Genomic DNA, 22,831 nt, shown 5'->3' with positions numbered 1-22,831 from the left:
TTAAGTATTGTACTGTCCTGGTGCTTGAATCATGCTGAGTTTTCTTATTAAATCTCAGTATCATATTTACATTGGGTTTTTAAATAGAAATATTACAGAAAGTACATTGAAATGCAATTGTTTTTATGGTCCCAGGTAATTGAATTCATCTGGGATGATGTTTTTATAGACTTTATATCATTTAAGGTTTTATATCATTTAACTTGCCTTTGACAATGATTAAAACCACAAAAGAGCAAAACAGAAGGGCTCTTTAAAATTAGAGTATGACAAAATGCAGTGATGTTAATATGCATAAGAAGACTTCATTGTTTGGTAATAGGAAATAAGGGACTTACTTGAAATACAGAGCCAAGTCAGTTGCTATGATGCAAATTTCAAATATATGTATAACATTTTCATGCTGGCGTTTATTTAGATTTTGGAAGATGTTTAAACTCTGCAGAATAAAGATTTTGTTTTGCAAGTCAGTATTGCTTCCGAAAAATAGCATTTTCTTCATGTAGGAATGCTATTGTTTGGCTATAGCTAGTAGGAATAATTTATCTACCAAATGAACGAAAATAAGCACGGACCTCATCTTGTAGCAGGGTTTTACTGTATTCTAGATGGTGCCTTTCTAAAATGGAAGAGCCATGGAGTCTTGCCAATGGAGCTGCTGTCCTGGTGAAACAGAGAATACATCAGGTTTTGGGGATATTGGCCATATCTTTGCACATTTTAGAACAGTAGTGAACAGCCTGTGGAATAGAGGAAACATTATTTTTGCATGCCCAGAATCATCATCCTATTCTTTTAACGACCCCATAATCCCTTGCGGGGTGGAGTCTGGGCAACTGAAAGGAGCTGTGTTTACTGGCCAGATGCCTTTCCCGTCACCAATGCAGAGCTTTGTTCAGCAGATACATTCTCATTGTGCCCAGAGAGAGAAATACCTGCCTCTACCTAGGATCAAACTCACAGCTTCCTGATTGGGAGGGGAGAGCTCCAGCTCTAGGCCACCGCGCCCCTCATTTTGCACACCTAGAATGTCCCTGGAATAGCTCCTTATTTGAAAAGACCAGGGGCAAAACAGACGTATTAAGCCCTTGTTTAACATACCTATTTTATCTCTTAAAATCCATCGAAACCTAACCTCCAAAGCAAGGTGATCTGTTAGATTTTGAGGAACAAAGTAGGTGCTTTCAGCTCTGCAAAGCTCATGACTTATATTTTGCCCCTTGATGTCCAATGTGGCAAAACAATTTTTCAAAAGTCATTTACATCCCTCCAATGGCATCTGTGTATTTATTTAATGTTAAGCTTGCTACCTGCAAATTCACCATTTCTGATATAGAGTTTTTCATTTCATCAATGGAGTCTTAACACAGATCTTCCTGCTAGTCAGTCTCAGATTCCAGAACTTTTGAGCTCAACATGGGGAATTGCCAAAAGCTCAGAAGATCTCAGCAATCACCGCTGGGGATCCCAGAGACAAGTTTCTTGGGCCAGCAATGACTGTTAGATCAGCCATCGTCTGTTGTCCACCGTTTGCAACCTCTGAGATGTAACTGAGGTTATTAGATTATATTAACAACCTTAATACCAAGTTGTTTTCATTTCAGTAATTTTGAATTCAGCAAATACAAAGTCCCCTTAAAAAATATCATCGCCTTCATCGTGATTCTGATTTATGCCTCTCTCACTTCCAGAGAAGCTCAGAGAAGTTTAAGAAATAAATAAAACCAGATTGCGATGGAAGAATTTGATGTTTAGAAAAACCTATAAAAGAAGGAAATTGTGTTACAATCATAGAGAAATAAGGTAAAATATAAATGGGACTGCTATTAAGAAGAGCAGAGTCTGCTTCTTTATAACAGTTTTTTTTCTTTCCACCTTTTTTAATTTACTTATTATTTTGTTTTTGTTACTTTTTCAGAGTTTACATTGTTTTTATTCTTTGATTTTTTTAAAATAACAATTGCACACTGGCAAGAAAATTAATAAATGGTTTCCTTCTTTAAAATAAACTTAAAATAATCTAAAAACCATCCAGCTTTGGACTGGTTATTTCACAAATTCCTGATTGAATGTTTCTCTTTTAACTTTTTTTTTAAAATCTGACTCCCAGTTAAGCATCTTTCAAGAAAGAATTACAGTATATCAGTGATGGTTAACCGTTTTTTCCTCGTGTGCCGAAATCACGTGCACCTGTGTGTGTGTGCCTACACCCATAATACAATGCACACCGCCCCCTGTGCATGCACGCACTACCCCCCTGCGCCCCCCTTCCGCACATCTGCGCAATCTCCCTGTGCCCTGTTTTGGCCTTGCAGACCTGGGACCAAAAACAGGCTGCGGTATGTGTGGGGGAGGGAAGACACCCTGCCCCATGCCCCTTTTGGGCCTAGCAGGCCTCTCTGAAGCCCCCTGAGGCCTCATCCATCGCTGCATTCGGACCACTGTCTGAATGAATTCAGACCACTCATAAAGGTGGAAAGGAGAGATGGAGCTAAGAATCATCAGCATACTGATGATTTTGAACTCCAGATCCGAGGATGCACAGATGTAGACATCAAATAACAAAGGGGAGAGAATTGAATCCAATGGGACCCACAAATTGGGTGATATAGGCCATGCAAAAATCTATTGCCACACCTTGGGGCAATTCTGCAGGTAAGGTTGGAACTACTCTCTAGTTCCACACCCACCCACCCACAGGACAGTCCAACAATATCTCCTCAGGGGTCTCAAAGACCACTGAGGGATCAAAGAGGATCAGCTTCTAGACTTGCCTCAAAGTCCAGCACTCATCGTGTCTCTCTCGCAGTAGAAGTTATTGATTGAGGGTAGCCAAAGCTGTTTCTCTGCTATACCCACGTCTGAAGACAACATTTAAAAGCGGGTACTGCAATACTACTATAGTAGGCCACAAATAAAAGCACCAAGCCTTGGGTGAAGTATAGCAGGTTTTCATATTTCATATTCAGAAATGAGGAAGAAGAGCAAGCTTTCTCGCAATCCCTATTCCACCTTAAAGAGAACAGTCACATAAGGGTTTGTACTCCCTGACTATCAACTACTGCAGTAGCTAAGTGGAAGTCTACATTCAGCAGCTGTGAATTTCCACGCTTAGTAAGTATTGAGTAACTTTGACTGTAGAGTTCAACTGGACAGAATTGTTTGGACCAACTTATGGCCTTCCCAAAGCATTGCATGCTCTTTATAGTCAAGGATACACAAGAATGATAGCTTAAGCATGAAATGTTTTATAATGACACGAAATGACACATTATTTAGAAACCAAAGATGCACAGAAATGTAGCACTCACTTCATTTGGTATAAGTTGTTGGTTCCTCTGTGATCAATATCATGGCAGAAAGCTGCAGATACCATAGCAAAGGCTTCTAGGTCAGTGTAATATTTCTTTAACTTACCAGTCTATAAAAAAGAGAGCCATTTAAAATCATTTCTTCATATCTACATGTACATGTATATCTATTTCTCTATATAGTATATATCTATATCTACATCGACTGTACATCTATCTCTATATCTCTATGCAGCATATCATTCATATCTATATATATACATACACACACGTACATACACATCTATGTATGTATGTATGCATGTATGTATGTATAGATATATCGGGGGTCGGCAACCTTAAACACTTAAAGAGCCACAAAGGTCCTAACCGGAAGCCTCCCATTCAATTCTGGAGCCAACTGGAAGTCCAGTTCCCACACCATAGAGTCTCCTCCTAGCATGGCATCCTTTTTCTAAAGGTCCTAACTGAAAGCCCTATCAATTGTGGAGCCAACTGGCGACAGGCAGCCACAGCTATCTATCTATCTATCTATCTATCTATCTATCTATCTATCTATCTATCTATCTATCTATCTATCTATCTATCGTCCATCCATCCATCCATCCATCCATCCATCCATCCATTATAATGAAAAGGAAACAAAGGCTTAGATCCAAAGAAACAACCAATACCATTAAAAGAGCAAACATGGTCTGTCCGACATTAAATCCATGCCGCCAGTTGTGGTAAGTGATGTCACGATATCCTTTTCTGATTGTGTACATCCATCTTGTGAGTACCTGTGAAAAATGGAGACATTCCATTCTCTTACCATTGCATTGGTGCTTGTGAACATTGCATAAGGTAACAGCTTCAATGGTCACGGTGAAATGATAAGGCAAGTGAGAGAGATGTACTTTCAGATTCACAAAATTGAGTCAGCCTTACCAGGTAGTCCAGGCAAGAATTACATAAGTATGAACTCTGAACTTTATTTTAAGCTTACATTAACAGAATTTTGAAAGTCTGAAAGTACATCTCTCCCTCCTGACATTCATAGTCCAAAAAACCTAGGAAGATTCCGTTCTGTGATGTTTGCTGCAACCCTTCATTCTGCTGATTCAGCTGCCTCTTATCTGACTGTTACCTAGTTGGCAGCTCTTCCTTTTGTCTCCTAAGGTCATGGACACACCCCAATCCAGTAATAAAGGGAAGATGGATTTGTGCAAGAGTCCCCTGGTTGTGTTGCCAGTTGTTGTTCGAACAGGAGCCAAGAGCTCAAGAGAAATCCCAAAATTGTACACCAATTCTGTTTGGGTGAGTACTACACCCTCCAAAATTAAACATGGAGAGCCCCTCAGATCCTGCGGGCGCTTTATCCCACATGCACCCTTAGACTTGCTAGCATTAGGCCAGAGTCTCCAAACACTGGGAACAGCCTTGATGGCAACACTTGTGCAGCATCACTTGCGCAGAGATGTACAACAGATTATCCTCTGCATACTGATGGTTCTTAACCTCATGCCAATAGATGACATCACCCAGTAGATTCATGTGAATATTAAATAGGAGTGGGGAGTGCACAGAACCATGAGGGAGGTAATAAAATAGGAGTCTAAGGCTATACCTCTCTCCTCCTACCAACAACTGGGACCTCTCCCAGAAGGGAAGGAGAGAAGGCCATGCCCTTTTTTTCATTCCCTGAAGTCAGCCCAGAAGGGTACCCAAACTATTGGTATTGAAGGCCACTGAGAAATCACAAAGGGTCAGGATGGCCCTTGAGCATGAGCTAATATGATCCCTAAACAGGACTACCAACTGGCATTCTGTGGATATAATAAAAGATAAAGGTTTCCCCTGTCCAGTCATGTCCAACTCTACGGTGTGGTGCTCATCTCCTTTTCTTGGCCGAGGGAGCCAGTATTGTCCATATATTTTCCAAGGCCATGTAGCCAGCATGGCTATACACCAAAAGCGCATAGAATGGTGCTATATTCCAATCGAAGTGATACCTATTTATCTACTCACATTTGCCTGCTTTCAAACTACTAAGTGGGCAGGAATTGGGGCAGGAACCGGAGCTCACCCTGTTGCATGGCACTTGGGTCTCAAACCCAGGCTGTCAAAAGCTCAGCTCCTTTAACCGCTGAGCCATCGTGCCCCCTATGGGTACAATAGGAATGGCAAAATAATTAGATTTTCCCATTCTTATCGTGCCAAGATAACCCTTCATAAACGCTTGATTGGATTCACTCTTTGTTCTGTCTCTTGTATCACTCTAGGTGCTCTTTTGCTTCATCTCTCCAAATGTCTACGGAGATTCTCAGTCATCCAGGTCATGGATGTCCCAGAGGTGCTTTTTTCCGCCAGAGGCAACTGGACTTTCTGGTTTTTCTTTAAAGACGTTTTGCTTCTCATCCAAGAAGCTCCTTCTGTTCTGAATGAGAAGCGAAACGCCTTCAAACAAAAACCAGAAAGTCTAGTTGCCTCTTGAAAAATTCATCTCCCCAACTGCCTTTAAAATCCAGGTATTTTTCCAGATCCACATGCAGTAGGAGACTGCCGAGGCACATTCCCATGGAAGGCCATCACATCCCCTCATTCCAAGGTGTGACTAACAGGGTCTTGAATCATGCATCAGAGCCTTAGGAATAACCCCAAATTCCTTCTGAAACCCAGTGGAGCGACCCTTTCATGTCACGTCTAGAATGCGTTTTCTGGTACATTCTCCCCTCAGGTACAGGCCTATTGTGCTATTGCGAAATCAATATCCATTGGCAAAGGTCATATGTCATGGATTTCAACCTGAACCATCTTTATGGGGAAAAAGGTGAAATGAACCCAACCTCTGCTGGTACTTTGAACTTCTCTACAGCTTTTAACTGGAAGAACATCTGTATGCCACACTTGATTAAGTCATGATCTGTAACGGGGAAGTCGCTGAAACGAAATTCAAAGAGTTCAACGCTGCCTGGCTCGGGCAATTCTTCTGCCTGTCAAAGGAGAAAAAGCAAGATAACCTCAGTTGGACAAGTAAAAGATATTGTGAGTCTCTTTTATTTATCATCTTTCTCAGTGTTTATTGTTAGGGGGAAGCGGTGCCTCGCTAGCGGCTTGGAATGATCACCTATGTAGAATTCTCAGGTTTCAAGAGGCATGTCTGAAAAAACTAACCCATTTGATAATTATGAATTATTTTTGCCAGGAAAATATTTTATGGCAGTGAAATTTATTGCTACCTGGCAGTTTCTGTGAGATAAAGAAAATATCGTCTGAAATATAGAAATAGAAAGAAATAGAAATTTAATTTGTTAGCCGCACCCTCTCCGCAAGGGACTTGGGGCGGCGTACAATAAAATATACATACATACATATAAACATAAAAATACACACATATACATACATATACATACATGCATGGAGGAGGTAATAATTAAAAATACATTACATTAATAATAATAAAAATTAAATTAGTCATTAAAATACCCCGAAATAATAATACAATTTAAAAAAGGACTGTCAGGAGGAAAAGGATAAACTATGGTTGAGCCAGGCCAGACAGTTGAAAAAGGTGGGTCTTGAGCTTTACACGGAAGGAGCGGAGATCGGAAGTAATCCTGATATCAAGGGTGAGGTCATTCCACAGGGCTGGGCCCATCACAGAGAAGGCCCTGCTCCTGGGTGTCGCCCCCCGACACTGTTTAGCGGACGGCACCCGGAGAAGTCCCTCTCTGTGTGAGCGGATTGGTCGTAGGGATGTATGGGGCAGGATGCGATCCCGCAAGTAACTAGGTCCTGTGCCATGGAGCACTTTAAAGATAATAATCAGAACCTTGAAATGCACCCGATAGACCACAGGAATCCAGTGCAGCTCGCGCAGGAGAGGTGTTACATGGGAGTACCTTGTCCTCCCCATAATCACCCGCGCAGCCGCATTCTGGACCAACTGTAGTCTCCGTGTGCATCTCAAGGGAAGCCCCATGTATCCAGATCATTTGCTGTAAAATGAAGCTATATTTTACAACCAATTGGCTAAATCAGTGCCCCTTTGGATAAAATCTGGCTCATCAAATATATAGACCCTGTTTGTGCGTGGACCTAGCATTGAGCCTTAAGCTCTAAATTTGGGAAAAGACGCAGAATGTAAAATTATGAGTAGCCTCCTAAGAAAATGAATCTGTATAGTTGTAAAGGGCTCCCTAATCCAGTTTCTTATTATAATGAGCAGTCTGATGCTTTAAGAAGCCTGACAAACAGGGGATTAATAGCACTTTCCAGGTCATGCTCTCTAGCTGTCAAATGTGGCTAATTGGGAATTACAGAATAACAAGAATTGGAAGGGACCTTGAAGGTCTTCTAATCCAATCCCTAGTCGAGTAGGAGATCCTATACCATTCCGGACAAACGGCTGCCTAGTCTCTTCTTGAAACCCTCCAGCGGTGGGAGCACCCACAACTTCTTCTTTTTTAATTAAAACGTTTTTTTTATTAAACATAAATTAAAACATTGGACACTGTGTAAACCAGGTGTGTCCAAACTTGAGAACTTTAAGACTTGTGGACTTCAACTCCCAGAATTCCCCAGCCAGCATAGCTGGCTGGGGAATTCTGGGAGTTGAAGTCCATAAGTCTTAAAGTTCCCAAGTTTGGACACCCCTGGTGTAAACCATCCTGGCAGACTCTATGCCATACATGCTAAGATATTCAGTTATACATTGTATAACTATCATGTTTTTTTAACATTTGATCCATACCATATTTACAAAAAGGAAAAAGGTATCCTATTTCCACCCGTGTTGGTTTGGGTTTATCTTGTACATTCTCACATTTATCATTTCATACATAATTCTAGTCTCTATTCTATGAATCTTGGCTTAGGCCTATTTTGGGCTTTCCCTTTTATATTCCAACCATTGATAAAATTTATCCCAGTTCTTATAATATTCTGATTCATTTTTATTCTTCAATTCCCAACTTCTGAAGGCAAACATTTTCACTAATTAATTGTTCTCCTATTAGGAAATTTCTCCTTACTTTTTGTTTGGGCCTCTCTTTGATAACCTTCGTTCATTATTTCTTGTCCTACCCGCAGGTGTTTTTTGGAAATAGGCTGATGCCCTCCTCAAATATTGGAAGACTGCTATCATGTCACCCTAGTCCCTCTGTTTGTTAGACCAGACATTCCTAGTTCCTGCAACTATTCATCATTTGGTTTAGCCTCCAGCCTCCCAAAATATCTTTGTTTTTCTTCTCTGCATTCTTCCTAGAGTCTCAACATCTTTTTTTAAAAATCATGTTAACCAAAACTGGATGAAGTATTCCAAGGGGGGTATTACTAGTGCAGTATATATCAAGAATACCATGGGAATTCAAATGAAGGGAAAAGAAATATAAAAAATGTATTCCCTTTCCTCCAATTCATAGAAATCCAGCAGAAGAAAACAAGAGTGTATAAAATGAGGAAACACAGATCACAATGCAAACTCTGCCGCTTTAATACATGAGCCATGATGTTACAAGTATGAGCATAAAGGCACCAAGCTAACTTGGTGTAATCACAGTTGGTTCTTGAATAACCTAAAAAAGTCTGTGTTCCAGGAAATACATACTCATTGTTCTGACAAGATCGCTAGATTCAACAGTGCTATTGACAAGATCCCTCGATTCAACTAGTGCTATTGTTCCAGTTGTCTTTGTGCATGGAAGGAGTATAACCTTCATCCAGTGAATGGCCAATCTAGAATCGACGTAATCAGGTCAGCTCGCAGTGACACTGAAACATTTAAATATGTTCCTTGGATGGATCCTAACCTCAGGAGGTTTTACTATATAATCAATACAACCTGAGCAATATGAATCCTGTGCCTTACCAAAATAGGTAGGAAGGTCCAATATGAGTGACATGCTCTGGACCCAAAAAATGCTGAGGTAGCGCAGTAGTTAGAGTGCAGCACTGCAGGCTACTTCAGCTGACTGCTAGCTGCAGTTCAGCAGTTCAATTCCCACTGGATCAAGGTTGACTCAGCCTTCCATCCTTTGATAAAATGAGGAACCAGATTATTGAGGGCAATATGCTGGCTCTGTAAACCGCTTAGAGAGGGCTGTAAAAGCCCTATGAAGTGGTATAAAAGTCTAAATGCTCTTGCTCTTGCTAGATTAGAATATTGTTTTGAATATCATGCAATCATGAAAGAGGCAGAGGGAACCAAACACCCACATTTTATAAAGTCTACTTTGTAAAGGAAGAAATAGTAACCAATTTATAGCAACATAACAATCCCTAGGTAGCTATTACAGGTAATTGATAACATTAGGAACTGAACATGTTTCTTACTTATTATTTATGGTACATTTCTGAATTACATATAGTTTATAGCCCAAAGGGGAGAAAACAGACTGAAATGTGATACTAGGCAGCGAAGAAACAGGATAAAATGGAACATTATATAGCAACAGAGGTAGCCCACTAGTAAAATGAGAGTTACAGATATTCCTCAACTTGCAACTAATAGAACCTGGAATTTCTGTCATATGCCAAGACAGTTGTAAGTCAAGATACCCAGGTGACCAACTGGATGTTACAACATTTTTTTGTGGCGATTGTTAAGCAAACATGGTGGCTATTAAATGAATGAGGTAGCCTGTCAGGCCTGTAGTTAGGTTTCTTTTAGGATCTTTGGCCTGCCACACTTTCTATTAATTTCTTATGCTGTTTCATTAGTGTAGTAGTTGGGAGGGGGGAATAGAAAGGAGTAGGATTGTGGAATGTATTGTTGTCATTCTTTCTAGAAGCTCAAGGTCATCTTTTGTCTCCGCACCTCGACACCTGACCGGAAGCAGAGGTGTGTAGATGCCAGCGTGGAAGATGATGATTGGAACATGTGATGGATTATGGAGTGTGGGGATAGATCATGAACTTTCAACTGGGTGGAATTCCAGGAAGAGAATCAGAGTTGGAATTCCACAGAAGTGCCAACATGCCTGTATGATTAAATTGGAACTTTAAGAATGATTCTGCCTTGGTCTCTGATTGATTTCATGCATGGTAATTGGTTCGCTGACATAGCCATTAAGTGATTGTGGTGATCATTATACAAAATCATCCATAATGAGATGTTTTTGGCCAGAAACCAGAAATAAATATCAGTTTCTTTCAGAAAACATCAAAAATTGCAGTCATGTGCCTACATGACACTGTAAGGGACCATAAGAGTGTCTCCAAAATGTAACTATATGAATATGGGGTAGGGGAATGGTCAGAACCTCAAATCCAGGTCTTAAATACTGTTTTTTGGGGGGGACGGGGGAAGGTCTACCATAGCTTTGAACAATCGCTAAGCAATCAGTTGAGGACTAACTATATAGAGAATTAGATGGCAAAGAAACCAGGTGGACCAGGAGCAGATTATAAGATATGAAGCATCTTCGGCTCATAAGATCTGATTCCAGTCCAAAGTCAACAATGAGTCCATTTACAAAGCCAACTGAAGCATCCTCCCACCTCAAATAACATGAGAAAGTGATGAAGTTACTTTCAGCCGGTAGTTCCTCTAACACGGATTAGTGAAGCCAACTATTTCTATCCAGGAAGAATTATAGCTGGTGAATACAGCTAATCTATTCCATGCTACAGTGGTTTAAGGAGCACCCTTATCCTTGTAAACCAATCCAAATCAGAATGAAGATGACTAGTAGGTAATTCTATTCTGCCAGAGTGGGAATGATTCTCAATTTATTCCCCTTCACCTAAGGTGTTAAAAATTCAACTATTGCTTTAATATTCCTGCTATATTCGCTGATGGAAAACAGAAGTGTATGGGTGTAAGCAAGCCAAGTTCTTGTTTCATTTTGCTAATACTCATTGTAGCAGTTCTGACTACATTTCCCTATAATGGGATCTGTTACATCCTAATTCATAGTTATTAGTGTGTAAAATTTTCTTTCAGACAAGTAGGTATCTCTCCAAGTAAAACCAACAGGCACAAGTTAACAAATAAAATTTAAAAAACCCTAGCTGGTAAATAAATAAATCAGCAAGGATATTTCCACAGTATGATTGTATAGGCTTAAAGTTGACATTTAAGAAAGCATTTGATTACTTACCAGAATTTTAACAAGTTGTTTTTCATCGCAGTCTTCAAAATTTTCTTGATTCAATTTTTCTTGGCATTTCTTAAAGTAAGGAGAAAATGAAATAAATAATTAAGTTTGGTTCATCCAACAATAAGGTTCATACTTCCACCCAGGATGTGCAAGGAACACTCACCAGTATACTTTTAACTTCTGAAGGTGTCGCTTTTGTCTGATACATGAGCATTTCCTGAGCAATATCTTTCCGATTTTCCATCTTATTCAGTTTCTCATATGTGTCAGGATTTAAAACAGACCATCCAAGGAACTGTGTAAGCATCTGAATTGACAAAGAAGTAGAACTGTTTAAGGTTTTCAGTGTGACTTGTCCGATATATTTCAAATTTTGGAAAGGCACATATCCAATAATACTTTTATGCTTTTCTTTAGGATTTCTTAAAAACACATCCAAAGATGTTAAATGATATAGTTGCTAATTTTTTTAGCAAGGCCTCCATATGAAAAAAGAAATAAAAGATTCCATTCTATTACTTAGACCAGGGGTGTCCAAACTTGGCAACTTTAAGACTTGTGGACTTCAACTCCCAGAATTCCCCAGCCAGCAGAGCTCTGGGAGTTGAAGTCCACAAGTCTTAAAGTTGCCAAGTTTGGACACCCCTGAGTTAGACGCTAAATCAAATCCATAGCCCCAATTTAGGCTTCATAGTGTATGTTACACATCAAGAATTCTTTACACATCATATCCTCCAGGTTTTATCATATGTAAAATTTCATGTGTACAATGAACATCTCTTTGTTTGTATGTGCTGGAGAGGGAGTCAACATGTCTGTCAAGTCTTGTCTAATTATGGCATATTATGTATACCTTATGGCTTCTATTTAGTTTTGTAGGCATACAATGTAACACCATTAGGAAAATGAGTCCCCTTATCATCATTAGGACTTCAAAGGTAGGGATTCTAATGGAGCAGACTGAAAGGAAGAAACTACAGAAAGATTGGGAGAAAAGGGACGGATTGCACCATTTTTGGTGTTTGGATGGTGGCCTGCAACAATTATGCAATAAAAAGTTTATGCGATTACATTAAAACCATATTTCAAATATTTGTTGGAAGAGCATGCCAGAGGGTCAATGGAGTGGCAGAGCCAAACTTTGTAGCTAGCTACCAACCTTCAGGTAGGTGCAGAAGTAAGTAGAGGATGGGAAAAGATATGTAGGGAATGCATATCAAAGCCATTTAGAGGCATTAAAATTAATGACCAGTAATGCCTGGGGAAGAAGGTGGCAAAAAAAACCCAAGATGGCAGTCACAATGATAAGTGCCTCAACTCTTTTATGTATGTCTGATATTTACACATACAAAAAGGGTGGCCCTTGATTGACAGTTGCTACTGTTATCTTGACTATTTTGACTATTTTGACACACCCACACCCAGCGATGGCAAACCTTTTTTGGCTCGCGTGTCACAAGTTGGGGGAGCGCAGGGGGGTCGTGTGCGGGCGTGCTGCACCCACAATGCAATGCGCAAGCCCCCAGTGCACATGCGCGCACAATGGGCACGCCCCCCATTTTTACATGCTTTTTTCACCCTCCCCAGGCTCCAGAGGCTTTATAGGAGCCTGGGGAGGGCGAAAAGAGTCTCCCCCGCTCCCCCGGAGGCCCTCCGGAGGCTTCAGGGACCGTCCGGAGGCTTCCCTGAAGCCTTTGGAATGCTTAAAATGACTCTCCGAGCAAACCGGAAATGACTTCCGGTTTGCTCGGAGGGTCATTTTGAGCGCTCTGAAGGCTTCAGGGACGGTCCGGAGGCTTCCCTGACGCCTTCGGAGCGTTTAAAACGACCCTCCAAGCAAACCAGAAGTCACTTCCGGTTTGCTTGGAAGGTCATTTTAAGTGTTCCAAAGGCTTTAGGGAAGCCTCCGGATGGTCCCTGAAGCCTTCGGAACGCTTAAAACAACCCTCCGAGCTTTAGGGAAGCCTCTGGATGGTCCCTGAAGCCTCCGGAGGGCCTCTGGGGGGGGGGAGGCTCTTTTCGCCCTCCCAGGCTCCTATAAAGCGGTGAACTCATATGGCCAGCGCGTGCATGCGCGCTGGCCAGCTGACAGGGCAGCACCTCACGTGCCCTGACAAATGGCTCCAGGTGCCACTTGTGGCACGCGTGCCATAGGTTCGCCATCACTGCCCACACCCATCCATACTAATGATCCATTCATTAGGAGCTGCCATGAACTCTAAGTGGGCCAGATGAGAGCAGGAAATGCTTCAAGGGAAACGAAACTTTCACTGTATCTTTCCAAGATTAGCTTCAAGGACAATTCGCTGAGAACAGAGAGCAACTACATGCCAAAGCTATGCTGGAAGTGCATGTTCTTAAAGCATCTTGTTTGAATTTGATTGGACATGGGGCCCAGTGATGGGAGGCAACTAAGGGAGGGAAAAGTTAGACTTGGGGATTTTGATAGTGATTTTCAGTCCTCGCTATGCATTACTGCAAGTCACTTGACTTCCAGTAAACTATACCTTTCTCGATAAATGGAGTTAAGGATCCTTATTTAGAGGTTCAAGCTGAGGCAGGTCAGATAGTGAGGTTGGGGATGATAACTTTCACGCTGCCTTTACCTTTACCAATATACTGTTCTAACAGCTATAATATTCCACCACCTTTCTTTTTTTCTATTTTATTAAAGGTTTTAACAAATTTTACAAATATTACCCCTTCCCCTTCCCACCCTCCAACCCTCCCTCCCCCCAACCCCCCAGAGCAAAATACAGGGTATGAACATTCAACAATCATACGCTAACATAAGCTAACTGATTTTAACATCCTACCTCCTCTTGTGCTTTAATTCCCCTTTTGTTAAGCTAACTTTAGGTAAATTGTAACATTCTTTGTGAATTCACTCATAAGCTAATTGAAATTTTCTAGTCCGATATTTATTTTGAATATAGTCAATCCATCTTCTCCATTCCAACTTATATTTCTCATCCGAATGGTCCTTCAAATATACTGTAATTTTGGCCATCTCTGCTAGGTTTACTACTTTTAGAGTCCATTCTTGAATAGTAGGCAATTCTTCCCTCTTCCAGTACTGCGCCACCAGCAATCTTGCTGCCGTCGTTAAGTTCCACCACCTTTCTTATCAATGTTTATAACAATGAGTTGCACCTCAGGACATAGTCAAGATATTAATTCCTTTCTTGCAAGGTAAACCACAGCTTGTAACTTCTATTTAAAGGACTGCAGCAGAGATGATCAGATAGAAACATTAGAAAGCGTACATACTTATTGCTTTCTATTTCTTCCTTGCTATAAGATCATAAAGCCAACCAACTTTGAACTTACTTCAGTTATCTGTTCATCATATTCATCAAAGGGTTTGCCATCCTTCCTGTTGTAAAAGGTAGCTACGCCTACAATCTCTTCTTTTTTGTTTACGATAGGTAAAGATAAGACATTTTTGACGGTCCAGCCTGAGTCATCCAGGGGTTCTTTCTAAACAAAAGGAAAAAGAAAAGAAAGGCTATAAAAGTAATTTATGGAGACCAGAATAGCTATATATGATGCAGGTGCATAGGATGAGTCAAACTATATAAAATAAGAATTAATGCTTTTATCTATTTGCTTGCTTAGTCAAATGACCCAGTAAAAATGGTGTTACCTGAAAAGCGAAGTAATCATCTGCTGCTGGATTCATCATATTACAAATCTAGGGGAGAAAATATACAAATAAAGATTGGTTCCTACCTATAAATATTGGCATCCATTAGCACTAATCAAGTACACGTTGGTCCTATTGTTACCTTTCAATAAGGTATTGTATAGGTAGTCCTTGATTTACAACAATTCATTTAGTGGACTATTTGAAGTTACAACAGCATTGAAAAAAGTGACTTATAACTATTTTGCATACTTGAAACCATTGCCACACCCCCATGATCACATGATCAAAGTTCAAATCCTTGGCAACTGATATTTATGACCATTGCAGTGTCCCGGGGTCATGTGATCACCTTTTGCAGCCTTCTGACAGGCTGAGTCAGATAGGGGAGCCAGATTCACTTAACAAACGTGTGACTCACTTAACAACGGCAGAAATAACAATTGTGGTAAGAAAGGTCATAAAATGGGGAAAAAAAACTCCCTTAACAAATGTCTGTCTTAGGAACAGAAATTTGGGGTTCAATTGTAGTCGTAGGTCAAGGATTACCTGTACTCTTTTTCCATCTTACCTTTCTTAACAGGTATTTATTCATTCGTTTGTGATATGAAAAAAGTTAGAAGAAGTCGTGTGAACTGTAAGGAACGCTGAAAGGGAACTAATGAGCACACTTTCCCTATAAAATTCAGTGAAGGAGATTGTGCTTTCCAAATGGAAAAAAAAAATCATTTGGAATTGCCATTTTAGGGGTTCGCCTGAAAGTGGATAATGAAAAAGGCAGTCCTCAACTTATGACCACGCTTGAGCCCAAAATTTATGTTGCTAAGTGAGACATTTGTTAAGGGAGTTTTGCCCCACTTTCCTGGCCACATTTGTGAAGTGAATCGCTGCAGTTCTTAAATTAGAAACACGGTTGCTAAGTGAATCTGGCTTCCCCACTGACTTTGTTTGTCAGAAGGTCGAAAAAGCGAATGACATGAGGGTGGGACACTGCGACCATCCTAAATGTCAGTCAGTTGTCGAGCATCCAAATGTCAATCATGTGACCATGATTGAAAGGCTGAAATGGTCCTAAGTGTTAAAAATGGTCATCAGTCACTTTTTTCAGTGCTGTTATAACTTTGAACAGTCTCTAAGCGAACTGTTGTAAAGTTGAGGACTACCTGTACTTGGAAAGGAATAGTGTATAACAGTAATGGCTAACCTTTTTGTCGTCGTGTGCCGACCCCACCCATAAGGCAATGCACGTGCGACCCCACCCATAATGCAATGCATGTGTGACCCCACCCCCGTGCACCCTGCCCTGGGTGCATGCACGTGTGACCCCCCCTTGCGCTCCCCCTCTACATACACGGACGACCACCCCCGTGCCCTGTTTTGGGCCTAGTAGGCGTCCCTGCAGCCTCCTTGGAGCAAAAATGGGCTGCCCGGGGGGCCGCACGCGCCCCTGCTCATGGGCTCGTATCTCCCACGTGTTCCCCACCCATTGTGCATGCACGGCAGAGACCCAAAAATCAGATGGCCGGTGGAAGGCGTGTGCTTATGCACGGTGGAAATGAGCCGGGGCGACAGCTCATGTGCCCGCAGAGACGGCACTGCGTGCCACCTGTGTCACGCATGCCATAGGTTTGCCATCACGGGTGTATAATAATGGTCAAGACTACCTTTTAGCCTAAATCAGTCTTCAATGCCTTGGTGTCCTTCAGGGTTTTTGAACTAAAATGTTACTGCCGATATGGTCTGTCTGTCTACAAAGCAATACTGATAGTTCTCAACTTACAATTAGTTGCTTAGCAACCATTCAAATTCAATGGACTCCCCACAATGTACTTACAATGTCTTTTGACAGTTCCACACTCCAGGGCAGAGCTATCCTTAAAGTTCCAATTTAATAAGACAGACCTCTTATAAAAATCTAAGCTCCAAAATCAATACAAGTGAAGAAGGAGGCTATTCAATGAAACTTTGGGGAAGGTGGATTTACTGTAAGAGTGCCAACAACTACAGCCTTCCCCGGACTCAGCTTGCAGCTCCTCAAGGAAGGTAAACTTCCTCCTTTGGGAAACCCTGATCTAGAAGCTAGAGCAGGAAGGCTGAAGTAAGATAGTAAGGTAAAGGTTCCCCTCGCACATATGTGCTAGTCGTTGCTGACTCTAGGGGACGGTGCTCATCTCTGTTTCTAAGCTGAAGAGCCAGCACTGTCCGAAGACGTCTCCGTGGTCATGTGACCGGTATGACTAAATGCCAAAGGCGCATGGAGCACTGTTACCTTCCCACCAAAGGTGGCTCCTATTTTGCTATTTGCATTTTTACATGCTTTCAAACTGCTAGGTTGGCAGAAGCTGGGACAAGTAATGGGAGCTTACTCCATTATGCAGCACTAGGGATTTGAACCGCCGAACTGCCGATCAACAAGCTCAGCATCTTAGCCACTGAGCCACCGCATCCCACTAGTAAGATAGTAGGACTCTGCAAGTCAACAGCTTTAGGCATAATCCACAGTTTTTCATGAACAGAGCTGAGGGAAGTCCTGATCTGGAAGCTTGAGCTACTGTCATTCAGTGTGGAGAACATTAAGCTAAATAGACAAATAGTATATTTTTGTGCCACAGAACGCAATTAATTTGATCACAGTCAAACAGCCTAAGTACACATGAAATAAAAGAGAGCTGCGAATAATTGCACCACAATGTTATTCCTTCCCATATACAAGATTGTGAAATTAAATTGATTGGTTCAAATGGGAACATGTAGATTTCCACACAAAACACACATGGCCTGAGAAAGAATTGTAGGGAAGTAATATTGGGAACTTACAAATCCATTTACAGCAACGTAAGTTGGTAAGCCAGTGACAAGACACCAGTGATCTACAGGAGGTGACCTTAAGACAGAGAACGAGATAAAAACCATCATTTCATATTATGCCATGAACTCCTACAGCTATTTACTATTTGAGCACCTAATAAGAAGCACTTACGGAATTACTTGGATTTGTTCTTCTCCATGTAGAATATAATCAATAATCTTATAGAAGTTAACTTCCTAAACACATGGGAGAAAAGCAACACAAGACTCTTAAAACGGATCAACATCCCACAAATTGTAATTTGGACAGATGAAATATATCTACTCACCCGACCATCAGGGGTCTTTGGTCCTTTGTAAGGCTCTACTTCTCCCAATTTAATTGGCCATTCATCATAAAATTCCTGGAAACAATTACATATTATTGGAGTGGCTCCTGAATAAAAGAAGATTCTAAAAACCTGGTGTCTTCCGTAGACAGTATTTTGGTCTTCAATTCTCATCCTCGGCCATTAGATAAGAGAAAATCTGTTTTCCGATTGGTTGCCTAATTCCTAGTATAACTCAACTAAGTATATTGTAAGCTAAATACACTGCAGCATCCACAGAGAAGGACAAGAGAGATGCAATGGGCGGCAAGTATAACCTTGGGAGATGGGAAAGAGCTGCAGCCAGGGCGTTGGTTGGACAAGAGAAATCTCAACCTGCACAAGGAATGGAGATGCAGAAAGGATCTCAAAAGAGACCCACCCATTTTATCTAGACCGTAAAGACAGGGAAGAAGAGAAATGCTTCCAAACAGGAAAGATTTTTTGACTGTAACCTTATAATAAAAAATAATGTTAGTACTCATGGATTTGGTTTCCTGTCTGGACTATTGTTGAATGACTGAGAATAACATCTGTGGCTATTACGAAATGGAAATCCTGTCACTTATGCGTTGTATACTCAATGAATGTAAAAAGAGGGCAGGGCATCTCTCATTCTGCAGGCTATTTTTGAGCCCCTTATCAGAACATTTGGACCAGGCAGGGCCACACTTAATATGGTTAAAACAGCGGGGTCCTCCATGCTCTTTGAGTTTGGTGTTTTTCTTGCAGATGTTCCATTACCAGACTAGTAACATTAGCACTACCGATATTATCATTGCGCTGATGAAATTATCTAGACTGGTAATGAAATGTCTGCAAGAAAGCCACCAAGCTCAAGAGATTTTCTGATTTTTCTTTAAGAAATTTCGCTTCTCAGCCAATTAACTTCTTCAATTTAGAACTGAAGAGGTTTCTTGGATGAGAAGCGACCTGGGCTGGTTCACTCCCTCTTTCGGAAACCTGGTGGTCCTCGACTCTCCAGGGATCACCATATTATTGCCGAACTTAGTCCAGATGCCTGATTGACATAGCCCACTGCAGCCCAAAAGTCCTGAACTCAAGCGATCTGCTAGCCACAGCCTCCAAAGTAGCTGGATTAGTGGCTTCTGCCTCTGCGCCCGGCTGTTGGATGAGATGAGAAATGTCTTAAGGAAAAATCAGTAAGTCCAATTGCCTTTATATAAAAAAAGCACCTTTGGGACTACCATGACCTGGGTGTCTGAGAACCTCTATAGACACTTTCAAGCTTAGAGAGCCCAAGGAACCCACAGTTCAATCCTATGCAACAAATATTAAACAATAGGGTAGGCAAGATTTGCCTTAAACATCAGGTTTCCGAAAGATAAATAACATATCCACTCTAAACACACTTTATCTGAAACTACCGTATTTTTGGACTATAAGACGCACCAGAGTATAAGATGCACCATGATTTTGAAGAGGTCATTTTTTTAAAAAAAGTTCTTGCACTCTCCAGGCCTCCCAAACCCTCTGCATGCCTTGTTTTTTGCAAACGGGGAGGGCATGCAGAGCTATGGGAGGCTTGTAGAGTGCTCCTGGGGACTGTGGGGGGCAAAAACAACCCATTTTTTGCTCTTTTTGGCGCTCCCCAGCCCCCAAGAGCACTTTACAAGCCTCCCAAACCCTCTGCACATCGATTTTTGCAAAGGGGGCAGGGTTTTGGTAGGCCATAAAGGCTGTATTCAGTGTATAAGACGCACCCAGATTTTCACCCTCTTTTTTTGAGGGAAAAACGTGCATCTTATACTCTGAGAAATGCGGTATATTGATTGCAATAGAATTCATGTTCAAAGGCCATGCTTTTCCCTGTATGGGTTTATGGCTTGATTATGATTCCTGCATGGCAAGAGGCTTTTCTTGGAAGCAAGGAATGGTAAGCAGTTAAATTGTTTTCTAGTGGTAAATAAAATTATACTGACCTTCTCTTTGGTCATATCTAGCAGACCAATGGAATATCTTTCGCAGTTTAAATGTTGTCGAACAGTGTACATGGCTTTGTGAAACTGTCGTTCAATATCTGTAAGTTCTTCAAATACTTTATTGGCAGACCATAAAAGTATCTATTGACGAGAAGGCAGGGTGGGATGGGGGAAAGCATTTTAATACGTGGCTGATGAGAGATAGAAAAAACACAATGATGTCTGTTCAAACATTCAAGGCATTTGTGATGTCTGGTAAAGCCTATGACATAATAGGCTGTTTGGAACTAACATAGGTACCAAATATAGGCAATGGCAGCTTAGCAGGTCCTCTCGGAAAGAGAAAAGATAACACCAAACTATCCATACAAAATAATCACATTTCATTGACTATTAAAAGAGATAACAATCATTTACCTGACTCTTTCTAAGTTCAACGTTATACAGGTATGTAATATGGCATTGTTTCACAGCAAGTGAAAGAAACTGAATATATTTATTAAAGACCTGCAAAAAAAAAAGAGAACAAATTTTTGGACGCTATCGGCATTTTCTCAACCTTGGTAACTTCAAAATATGTGAACTTCAATTCCCAGAATACTTTTAGATGAAATATACCGCGTTTCCCCGAAAATAAGACAGGGTCTTATTTTCTTTTGACCCCCCCCCGAAATAAACGCTTGGTCTTATTTTCGGGGAGGTCTTATTATTTTTGAGGTGCAGGAGGCAGTGAGTCTAGTCACCTCATGGCTGCTGCTATATTGCAATATTTTCAGGAAGGCCTTATTTTTGGGGGAAGGATTATTTTAGGGCATGCGCTCAAAACTCCAATTGGGCTCATTATCCATGGAGGTCTTATTTTCAGGGAAACAGGGCAGTACCACTTTCTGCTTAGAGCAGGGGTGTCCAAAGTTGGCAACTTTAAGACTTGTGGACTTCAACTCCCAGAATTCCCCAGCCAGCAGAGCAGAGCTGGCTGGGGAATTCTGGGAGTTGAAGTCCACAAGTCTTAAAGTTGCCAACTTTGGACACCCCTGGCTTAGAGGTTCTCCTCTGATGTGCATAAGAAATCCATGGAGAGAGCTCATGTTAGGCTTCAACAACACTAAAATGTAAGATGATCTCAAGCTGCTCACCGAAAGAGATGAGATTAAGCAAAGCCATGTATTTTCTGGAAAAAGCAATCCGTACTTACATCTTCATCCTCTTTATTGAACTCAGAGGCATTTTGTTTATTAAGTGCCATGAAAACAGCGAGGACTTCCTTGTTTTGCAAAATGGGAATGGTGAGCATATTGTTGGTCGTATAACCAGTTTGCTTATCCACAAAGTCAGAGAAGTGATTATTCTGAAACAAACAGGAACAGTTAATTTATTTTTCACGTGTGAGTTAGGATAATCCTGAGGACATATTTCATCTGCAAAGAACTGAATTGTTACTGCTTGCCTCTAACACCCCTGAGAGATAAGTCTCATTTATCCCTTAACACGGAGAAGTGTAATGAGGGAATGGCACAGTTATATAATGACATCTGCAAGAGGGATATAGGGAGGTAAGTGATGAAACACGCAAATTGTATTGTGAAGTATGTGGATGACACAGCAGTGGTGGGTCTTATCCGAGATGACAATGAAGATGCTTATAGGGAAGAAGTGAAGGCTCGATGCTGAAATAAAAGTAACCTGGTTCTAAATGTTAATAAAACAAAAGAGAGCATTGTAGATTTTAGAAAGAGCTGGCGTAGTCATACCCCACTCAGTATCAAGGATGCAGCTGTAGAGGTGGTCAACAGTATTAAGTATCTGGGGGTGCAGATAATTAACAATTTGAACTGGTCTCCAGATGTCATCCTTAGTGAAGCATGCAAACCAGCATCTGCATTTCCTGCGTCGGATAAGGAGAGCACATCTTTCTCCTTCTGTCCTGGCCACTTTTTTACAGAGGCGCAATTGAGAGTATTTTAACAAACTGCATCACTGTTTGGTTTGGGGGCAGAAGTGCCTCAGATAGAAAGTCCATACAGAGAGTAGTGAGGATAGCCGAGAAGATTATGGGAAGCTCACTCCCCTTTATTCAGGATACTGCTTATAAGTGCTAGGTGTTTAGAGCTCAAAGCATCATTAGAGACCACACACACCCACTTTATGGTCTATTTCTGTTGCTCCCCTCTGGGAGGAAGTTTCAAAGTATTTCTAGCAGGACTATCAGATTCTGTAACAACTTTGTTCCTAGGCCATCTGTCTGGTAAACTTGCAAGATTCGTTTTTCTCAGCATAAACATGTACTGTATACACCCGAACTAGATTGTGTTATTTCTCTGTGTCATATAATATATGTGGGTATATACATAATTTTGCATTTATTTATTTGTTTATTTATTTATCTTGTCATGTTCATGTAGTGTAAAATTGGAGGTGGTGACCTTTAAGAGTTGTATGCAATGAAATTTAATTTTTAATGTATGCCAATTAATGTACATTCAAAGTGACAATAAAGTTATTCTATTCTATTGTCTTCTCTTCTATTCTTGCAACATAAGCTCTGTCATCTACATACCATATTTGCATGTGGTATCATAACCCAAGCATGAAAGGGATGATCTTCTAATGTGACAGACTATTTTGTCATTTTTGCATGATATCCAAATTAGTTCCACTCCAGGTTTTCTCC

The 22,831-nt window shown here is 40.9% G+C and overlaps 1 protein-coding gene across 1 annotated transcript in view; it reads right to left on the bottom strand.

Moving 5' to 3' along the window:
• The window catches only part of PDE6C (phosphodiesterase 6C), a gene marked incomplete at its 5' end in the record, with an annotated part of 40,013 nt that overhangs the window by 8,578 nt on the left and 8,604 nt on the right, over positions 1-22,831 (bottom strand). The window contains 15 exons of the mRNA XM_081953924.1: positions 339-439; positions 576-663; positions 3,312-3,421; positions 3,986-4,093; positions 6,140-6,286; positions 11,396-11,464; positions 11,559-11,702; positions 14,726-14,875; positions 15,042-15,089; positions 17,859-17,925; positions 18,022-18,086; positions 18,179-18,253; positions 20,161-20,301; positions 20,578-20,667; positions 21,356-21,508. Of these exons, the coding sequence (XP_081810050.1) occupies positions 339-439; positions 576-663; positions 3,312-3,421; positions 3,986-4,093; positions 6,140-6,286; positions 11,396-11,464; positions 11,559-11,702; positions 14,726-14,875; positions 15,042-15,089; positions 17,859-17,925; positions 18,022-18,086; positions 18,179-18,253; positions 20,161-20,301; positions 20,578-20,667; positions 21,356-21,508 (1,556 nt within the window). The remainder of the gene's footprint in view (positions 1-338; positions 440-575; positions 664-3,311; positions 3,422-3,985; positions 4,094-6,139; positions 6,287-11,395; positions 11,465-11,558; positions 11,703-14,725; positions 14,876-15,041; positions 15,090-17,858; positions 17,926-18,021; positions 18,087-18,178; positions 18,254-20,160; positions 20,302-20,577; positions 20,668-21,355; positions 21,509-22,831) is intronic.

This window comes from Natrix helvetica (genome assembly GCF_964273705.1).
Source record: "Natrix helvetica genome assembly, chromosome: 5".
NCBI classification, from domain to species: Eukaryota; Metazoa; Chordata; class Lepidosauria; order Squamata; family Natricidae; genus Natrix; species Natrix helvetica.
Note: the sequence above shows the minus strand (reverse complement) of the source record. Positions and strands in the feature narration are given on the sequence as shown.